The sequence below is a fragment of the Otolemur garnettii genome, unplaced genomic scaffold (assembly GCF_000181295.1).
Source record: "Otolemur garnettii isolate 467f Iridium unplaced genomic scaffold, OtoGar3 scaffold00074, whole genome shotgun sequence".
NCBI lineage: Eukaryota > Metazoa > Chordata > Mammalia > Primates > Galagidae > Otolemur > Otolemur garnettii.
In genome coordinates, this window is record NW_003852469.1 from 3,792,665 (window position 1) to 3,802,101 (window position 9,437).

The 9,437-nt window shown below is 39.1% G+C and overlaps 1 protein-coding gene and 1 non-coding gene across 3 annotated transcripts in view; one reads left to right on the forward strand and one right to left on the reverse strand.

Annotated features, from left to right (window-relative positions):
* Positions 1-363: 363 nt before the first annotated feature.
* The window catches only part of BNIP3L (BCL2 interacting protein 3 like), a 26,834-nt gene continuing 17,760 nt past the window's right edge, over positions 364-9,437 (reverse strand). For both annotated transcript variants that reach the window (XM_003793952.3, XM_012807722.2), the window contains exons 4-6: positions 5,337-5,440; positions 5,066-5,215; positions 364-3,107 (exon numbers count right to left, since the gene is read on the reverse strand). In XM_003793952.3, the coding sequence (XP_003794000.1) occupies positions 3,059-3,107; positions 5,066-5,215; positions 5,337-5,440 (303 nt within the window). In that variant the 3' untranslated portion in view covers positions 364-3,058. The remainder of the gene's footprint in view (positions 3,108-5,065; positions 5,216-5,336; positions 5,441-9,437) is intronic.
* On the forward strand, positions 6,964-7,031 carry LOC111726673. The gene has a single exon (XR_002774390.1). It is a non-coding gene; the product is annotated as a small nucleolar RNA SNORD77 (small nucleolar RNA).

Genomic DNA, 9,437 nt, shown 5'->3' on the forward strand with positions numbered 1-9,437 from the left:
CTGCCTCTAGCCACTGAGTCCTGCTATTCCCAGCACACCTTCTCACAGGTGTCGGCAGCCGCTGCTCCTCCCCCCTGCACTCGTAGAACACTTACTTGTCTTCCAACTGTACCGTAACATCCAGCCACTATCTGGGAGAACAAATGCTCTGAGTGTTACGGTCACACGCACTGCAGCCCGACGGAGGCCCTCCCCCAGGAGGAGGCCGCTGGGCAGGGCAGGGGCACCGCTGCTCCCCGTAACATCAGGCAGTCCAGCACTTGGGGGCCTGAAGGGGGAAAAGCTTTGGGAAGGCAGGGGAGGCCTTGTGGTCACCAAACTCCCAGGCAATACGCATGACATAAAAATGATATACTGACAGAAAAAGTTTTGTGAGAGCTTTAATGGCACAAAATGTTTATAGCTACAAGTTATACATGTATTGTAAACTGTATATAATGATACAAAGTGCTAACTAGATAGATGAAGAATGCATAATCACTTTGGCTCAGTTAATTCCGATAATTTCTACAACTGGTTCATTTAAAAATTTATCTGTCTGGCTAAGTCTTCGATTTTCATTTTTTAGAATAGTAAATATTTTTACTGCAAATCAAGGGATCTTGTTGCACTTTTCAATGTGCAAGTTTGTGCAGTTCTGCTTTTGATTCTATTTACAAATATACTAAGCTAGTTTTCATGAAACATATGAAAAATGAAGCCTACCTTTTTGTCCCCCAATTGTAAACAGGTGTAAAGCTTTTTAAACATTAATCTTAAAATTTCAACTGTTACTTGTTGAATTCTCCTTTCCACTCATACAATCTGTTTCTCTGCAACACAAAGTTAATTAGGAGCAAAAACATTCATCCCCTATGTTAGGGCTATCGATAAACCCTGCACGACCTCATCTTCTGGTGAGTTCCACTGGGATGATACAGTCAGGTTTTAAGGAATATTCCATAATTTCACAGATACTTTAAGAAAAAGGCAAAAACCAAACTTATTTTCAATGTTGAAAGAAATAAATATGCCCAAGTTCAACTGCACTACTGACAGAACTGCTAGTGAATTTGGAAAGAGTGCAATGTGCCGCTTGTAAAAAGTTGCTTTTAAAGCCTAGTTTTACTTTTCTTTCCCATAATACCAATTGCAATACAAATTACATACTGTAGAAGTTTACCTATTTGGTTCTCTTAACTTCACTAGCCTTTCCAATTTTACTCATGTTTTTCAAAATCAGTGGGCCATCAGATTCATTTCTTCCCAAAGAAATGCAAATATGAACACTTGAAATAAATAGGTTATCAAAGGCAAATCAAGTGTTACCAGGTTCAAGAGTAAGACAGAAACAAGTGTAATAAAAAGCTATCCGAAACCATTACGACATCAAGTGCTAGAGTGAAAAATGAAACTCAGTGAACTAGTTTTGATATATCATCTTTTTTAAAGATAGCTGGCTATATTCTTGAAAAAAGATAGAAACGCTTTTTGTTTATTCTGTATGCTACTTCCCACCATAACACATTAATTTTATAAACCTTGATGTCAGAAGTAAGAGTTAAATCGTTTCTGCAAACTGGCAAACCTGGTCGTCATAGTGTCTGTATTCAAGCCAATGGTGCACTTCATAGATTGCTAGTTTTAAAATTAACAATGCCTTCCTAAATACTCAACAGCAATGTCTGCATCATAAAACAGTATTTATATATAAAACATATAGTAGTATCCTCCAGAGTTATGCTGTGTGCTCTGAAATCCAATAAGATCTACTTGAGATAACTGGTAACCCTAGTACTTTCTAACAATTTGGTCCTAAAGCTTCACATTTTAAAAATGAACAAAGTAGTATACGACTGAAGGAATCTGTAGAGTGTTCTGGAATTTCAAGAACTTAACAAAACTGAAAAGATGGCTACATAAGAAAATCAACAGTGCCTGCAGGATCACAGGAATCACCAGGGGAAGACTACAGAGTAAACGTTACTGAGGGAGGGATCAGAAGGAAACAAATGGCATCTTTTCGGAACCTTGTCAAATGTTCCCACAACCCAAGTCTGTTTTTCAAAGTTGCACAAGTGCCTGGAATAACTCTGAAACAGTCATCTCTAGAGTTTAAAGGCTTCAGAGTGTTAAGTGATGCTTCCTAAAACAAGAAGCCTGTATTAACACTACAAATTGGAACACATTCCAAAGCCTATTCTATAAAGAAAAAAAAGGAGAAATAAAAACATTTTTAGAGAAAGTCATGAAAAATTCATGTGCAGCTAATAAACATAAAAATACTAAACACACACACAAATCTCAAAAGCAATTTCATATTTCTAGGCCTGAGACGTTCCTTATCAGAAATAAAAGATTCTACACCATAGAAAAGACAGCATTGCGACGACTAGTATTAAACTCTGCTGATATATCCTAGTTCTTATCCTATCTCCTACCTATCGTTTATATAGCTTGCCTCCTATAAATGAAAAGGCGCTATCACTAGGAGGCTTAGACAAAAAAGTGGCTCCACAGCTGGTTTAAAGTAATTTTTTTATTGCCCAGGATTTTTTTCTTATGTTTTGCTTTTTTTGTTTTTGTTTTCTTTTCAATAACTATAAATTCAAGCTTAGAGAAGCTTGCCTTTGTCTTTAAAAAAAACAAAACAAAACAAAACAACAACAAAGCTTTTTTTATACGATTTGCTAACCTGATCTCATTTTAAGGGGAAGATATTTATACCATGAATGATATAGGTCTCAGTCTGGGGACACTAACTGGAGATAATAGCATCACTGACAAAATTATAATTTGCTGGTGGCATTTACAGAAAAGAAGCCCTTGCAAATTTCTAAACAACAGTAAACTCTGTTAGGAAATTCTAAAGTGTCTTATAGGCCAAAAAGGGAATAAGGTTAGTAAAATGCTTCAACAGAGTTTGAATAAAATACTGGATCTGAGAGTTACTGGAATTGGATATGTAAAAATAGGGTGGTAGGTTGGGTCATGCTTACAATGGTCTCAAGTTCAAATAAACTACTGTGACAATACACCACTTCACAGGTCACACGCATTTCCAGGACTTTTCTCTCCCTCAGTAGGTGCTGGCAGAAGGGCTGCTCAGTCGTTTTCCAATATAGATGCTGAAAGGAAGCAGAGCGTATCATGTTTGATCTGTTCCAACAGTTCTGCACCCAGATTGTCCATAGGCTGAACTCTATTTAGTAACTAAATTTGTCAGTCCTTGTAAAAAACTCTAAAGGTACATGCATAGTGTCTTGACACCCTGAAATTATTGCTTTCTTAATTAAAACCAGTCAGTAGCCCAGCCAAACTGGTTTGATATAATTCTGCTTAGCCATGAAGTCAGGACTGGAGAGCCCGGGCCAGTGATTACACATGGTAAAGCCAGAGAGAACAGAGGCTGCCCAGAGTAGAGCAGAGCCTGCCTCCTCTGAGATGCTCCTGACGGTGGGCAAAACGTTCTGCTGACATTTCAGATACAAAAATATAGTAATATGCTAAACTGTTAGTGCTCTATGTGGAAAAAAAAACTAGAGCTGCCAGTGCTTTGAAGACAGCTCCTACTGAGAACTCTGAAGGATCAGAAGCCTAGTTTTACTTCCCCACACAAAACGAGGAATGGGCCTCTTCCACAGCACAAGCAGAAGGGAAGTTAAGGAAAATAGGTAACTAGCTCCACCACCAGTGCAGTGAAAGCAAACAAGTTTTTAACTCTTTTTACATTCATGTATATCAAGAGTTAGACTTATTAGCAAGAGGATTAATGAAAAAGAATTTGCAAAGTACAAAAACCAACCTCTTGAGGGCAAATGAACGACCATGCAGTCAGCCATGTGTTAAACTCCACCCCGGCCCACACGGCACTACGGTGGCACTTACACAGTGCCCGTCCTCACGCGGTTTGTGATCAGTTACCGTCCTGGCCCTCACAAAGGCAGATCAAGAACTCAAGAGTGACAGAAAGGGCTGGTGGGAAGCCGCACGCACATTTTTGTGTGCATGACTGGGACTCTCCCCCTGACATGCTGAGCAACTCAGAGGGAAGGTACAGGATGATCCATCTTCTGCAGATGATACACTGAAAATTACCCATGGCCATGCTTACAGATCATACAGATATCACTTGAAAAAAGTTAAAGCTACCCCGTAACTCCTAACATCTTTTAAAAGTGTATTTCCATAATTGTTCAAATGAAGACAAAAGCAATTCATTTAACCCTTTCCAACCCAGTTGTTTTATTTTTTTTGGCCGGGGCTGGGTTTGAACCCACCATCTCTGGCATATGGGGTTGGCGTCCTACTCCTTGAGCCATAGGTGCCGCCTCCAACCCAGTTTTTCTGCCACCCTCAGACTCCCTAGCGCTTATTTATTTGGGCAGGAAAGAGGTTGGTAGATTTCTTGTAATTATCCTACAGTTTTAAAAGAGAAAAACATAAATATGAAATCACCTGATGATTTTATCTATTTTAGGTTACATAAAAAAAGTGTTCTTGTTTATTTTTGTTTATAAACAACAAAAAAGTCATCCTGTCAGACAAAGTCTGACAAAGGATTAGAAAGGGTTAAAATGTGCCTAGAAAGTTAACCAAATGCCAGTGAATATGAGGTCAATTTCAGCAGAAAATACCACAAAGTTAAGAGAGAAAAAAATAGTACCAACCAATTTATCAATTTCACTCAAGACTATTTGATGTTAATAGTTTATCACACATGGGGAAAAAAATACTATCGCCAGCCCCAAAAGTTACATGTTAAGTAAAGATTAGTTTACTTTATAAATTGAGATTAGCTAATTAAACAATGCCCCCAAAGAAAAATCAATTGTAGAAGAGTCCACTTAAAAATTACCATGTAAAGGACTAACATGAACATCTTATTTTCAAATAAGACTCTGCTATGAAAAAATGCTAATTTACAAACCAATCATGTACCAACTTTAATAATTCTTAAGTTCACCTTATTTGCACCAAAACAATAAATGCAAAGCAATACCAACTGCTTTCACATACATTTCTTACATATGAAAATGAGGATAAAATGAACGGAAAAAAACTTTAGAAGTTCAGAAGTACTTACCCCAGCCCCAAAGCCAGAACGTGAGAGAGGAAGAGGGATGGAATGAACACCTTCAGGAACTCCGCAGAGAAAATGCCCCCTTTCTTCATGGCTCCACTTTTCCTCATGCTTAGAGACACAGAACGCTTAGGGTGCCTGAAGTGGAACTCCCTAAAAATAAAATTCAGATAAATGCACTGGCTGAACATCTCGTGGGCATTACCAGCTCACTGTGTCTAAACATGTGCAGCCCGACTGTGGCCTGTTCCTGACACGAATGTGCGGAACTCACTTGGGGGGAATGTTTTCAGGTCTGCTGGACCAGTCCGATACCCAGGCTGCACTTTTCTTCAGAGCCTCAACTTCCTTCTCTCCTTCTACAACTTCTTCTTCTGACTGTAAAGAAAAACCCAAACTTAAAAACAAACGAACAAACAAACCTGGAATATGAAGACAAATCTGGACAAAGGATATACCATGTTTCCCCAAAAATAAGACCTACCCAAAAAATAAGCCCTAGCAGGATTTCTACGCATTTGTTAAATATAAGCCCTTCCCCAATAATAAGACCTAGTGATGGGCGTGGCTACGCAGCGTATCTGTATAGCCATGCCCTGCATTTTGGATCGAAGAGGAAGACATCCTCTGAAAATAAGCCCTAGTGTGTCTTCTTGAGAAAAAATAAATATAAGACAGTGTCTTATTGTTGAGGTAACATAGTACAAAACTCATAAGCTTGTAGATCAATAATTTTTATGTAAAAAACATGCTATTTTTCTAAAAACACTGCGAAAATGATCTAAGATCAGAGTCTTTAATATCTTTGTTTTGTTTTGATTTCAAACTGATATGAGGTTATGAAGGTTTAAGTTACACGGTTTTCATTTCTAAGGTAAAGTTCAAGTTGTAGTTGAGTCCTTCATCCAGGAGGTGTGCTGAACACCCCTACATTGTGCACGAGGTGAGATCCCACCAGTCACCCTCCTTCCTCACTCCCTCCTCTTCCCTCCCCCTTTTCTAGACTATACTTGTGTTTTTTACTTGTCTTTTTCTTTGTGTGGGCTTGCAGTTTATATACTGGTTTCATATTAGTATTGAGTACACTGGCTACTTTTTCCTCCATTCTTGTGCTACTTTACTAAGAAGAATTGCATTTCAACTCCATCCAGGTAAACATAAAAGATGTAAAGTCTCCATCTTTTCTTACGGCCAATAGTACAGAACATTTATTTATTCATTTTTTATTTTTTCATTGAGACAGAGACTTTGTCACCCTTGGTAGAGTGCCGTAGTGTCAAAGCTCATAGCAACTTCAAACTCTTGGGCTCAAGCAATTCTTTTGTCTCAGCCTCCCTAGTGGCTGGGACTATAGGTATCCACCACAACACTGGCTATTTTGTTGTTGTGTTTTGGTTTAGCTGGCCTAGGCGGGTTCCAACCCACCAGCCCTGGTGCACGTGGCCTGTACCCTAACTACTGAGATACGGGCACCTGGCCAGTACAGAATAGTCAAATAGTTATTATCTTATCAATAAAAAGAATTCGAGTGAGCTTCACTGTTATATATAAGCACAGAATATAAAATTGAAAAAACCTGTACTTTGGGATATAATCCTAACTAAAGTGGGAAAAATCTTAATAACTGCTGAATCTGGTGATGTTGACATGACATGACATGACAGTGGAGGTCCACTGTCTTATTCTCTTTACTTTTATGTGTATTTAAAATTTTCATAATTAAAAAAGGAAACATATCAAAAGGATTTGCTAAAAATAAAGTGATAGGGAGTAAAACAAAAATAAGTGGGAGATGTGATCAGGAAGTAACCGCAACCACTGAGCACTCAGAGAGACGTCACTCTAAGCCCTTCACAGTGATTAGCTCTTCCCCTCGTAACAACCCCGTAAGAACAGAAACCATATGGTAATGGCTGCATGGCTCAGTAGGCTGAATCATAAAGAGATCTACCATTTGTCTGATGTAAAAAACAAATTAGGGACTTATTAAAATCCCAAGAATCTTACAGATAAGAAACTGAGACTTAGATTAACTTGCCTTAGGTTCTACAACTAGTAAGTAGCAGGGCGAGTAGTCAAATCCACAGAAAACGTCTCTACACAGGCCCTACTCTCAAGCACAAGACTTTACTCTCTGGAAGGAGATTATATTTTTTAGGCAAATGCTAGCCAAACATTTCCCAAGGTTTTTTTTTTGAGACAGAGTCTAAAGCTGTCACCCTAGGTAGAGTGTTACGGTGTCACAGCTCACAGCAACCTCAAACTGGGCTTAAGCAATTCTCTTGCCTCAGTCTCCCAAGTAGCTGGGACTACAGGTGCCCACCACAATGCCTGGCTATTTTTTTGTAGTTGTCATTGTTGTTTGGCAGGCCTGGGCTGGATTTGAATCCACCAGCTCCAGTGTATGTGGCTAGCGCCTTAGTTGCTTGAGCTACAGGCACTGAGCCTTCCCAAGGTTTTGAAACTACATTAGCCAAAAGTTTTTTTTAATAATGTACGATAAACTGAGTCAGAACTTAAGATCTATCCTATCAAATAACTGAAAACATACCTCTCCTTACTGCTAATGATAACCTAAAGTATCAAGCCAATATTTAGGTCAAGAACAATTAAAATTTCCAACAGCTTTTCTTTTAATAGAATCCCCAGGAACGAAAAATTCCTAGAAGTTATATAGTATTATTTATTCAGTATCAAGCAATATGACGCTATGATCCCAAACCATAGGGTCTTAAGCTAAGAGGTGTTTTAACTTTCATCTTGTTTGAACAGGAGTCACTCCTTGACCAAAGCTTGCTTTCTTCTCAGTAGGCAGATGAGAAATGCAGAGCCTGACATATTCACATGATTCTTTTTTGACACGTCTGGTTCTTTGTGAAACAGCAGGCCCAGGAAGAGAGCGCCAGCCTGCCTCTACACGCAGCCGTTCCCTTCCCCATCAAAGCCCAAATGCAATCCCTGGGGACGCTGGCTGCTCCTGTCAGGGCCCTTCTCATCAGTTCTGCTGAACTTGGCACATTCCACTCAATGACACAATGTAGCATTTAGGATTAGGGTTTTTCCATTGGCTATTGAGTTTACACAGAATCATGAGTTGGCTCTTTGGAGTAACACTGAAATCATCCTAAGTCAAAACAATAAATTGTTACAATTTACTCAGAGATCAGTTGGAGGCACACACAGTATCTGACTGTATTCAACACATCGCGGTCATTTCTGTTTAGTTTCCTCCTCTGACCTCCCTTTGTCTCTCTTTAAAACTGCTCAAAGATTTAACAATATTTCATACTTTCCAAAGAGTAAGATTTTATGCTCTAAATATTTTTTTAAACATGATGTAATTTTTCTCTCAGCTGAGTGAAGCGAAGTTATCTTTTGTATTAGTATTTAAAAAACGAAACTTCCAGTAGTCCCTTTGGAATGTAAAAAAAGAAGGAAAAGGAAAAAAAAGAACTCATATAAGTTTCTAAACATACTCTCTTACTTTTCAACTGAAGGCCAGCATATCTTACTTTAGCTGTGCTCCCTCGTATTAAATTTGCCACTTTCAGTTCTTTTTTTTTTTTTTGAGACAGCATCTCATTCTGTCTTCCCGGGTAGAATGCTGTGCCATCATAGCTCACAGTAACCTCAAAGACATCCTCCTGGCTCAGCCTCCTAAGTAGCTGGGTCTACAGGCCTGCACCACCATGCCTGGTTAGTTTTTCTATTTTTAGTAGTGATTGGGTGGCAAGTGTCTCTCTCTTGCTCAGGGTGGTACTTTCAGGCTTTAAAATTTTTCTCCAGTTCTTGGATTTCCAATATGGGTAAAAATTCATTTACTCTAATTACTTACGATTCAAGCTTTAGACTGAATCAATAACCCTCCCTCTATACCTTTATCTATTTGAAGAAGCTTCTGATCATTCTAGCCTATTGTCATGTAAGTTCCTTTTTTTCCAATCATTTAAGTTCCTTCTCTGGCCCACCACAAGTACACTCAGTTCTCTAAATGTAAAAATTAAACTGTATACCGTGACCCACATACAGATAAATCATGGTTTCACAAGAGGGAAAGGGGCCTGGCACCTGTAGCACAGGGGACCGAGGGTGGAGGGTTTGAACCCAACCCGGGCCAGCTAAACAAGAATGACAACTGCAACCAAAAAACAGCCGGGCATTGTGGTGGGCGCCTGTAGTCCCAGCTAGTTGGGAGGCTGAGGCAAGAGAATCCCTGAAGCCCAAAAGTTTGAGGTTGCTGTGAGCCACAGCACACTACCAAGGGTGACATAGTGAGACATTGTCTCAGAAAAAAAAAAAGGAGAGAAAAAGGGGACACATTTTCTTTTTTTTTTTTTTTTTTTTTTGAGACAGAGCCTCAAGCTATCCCCGTGGG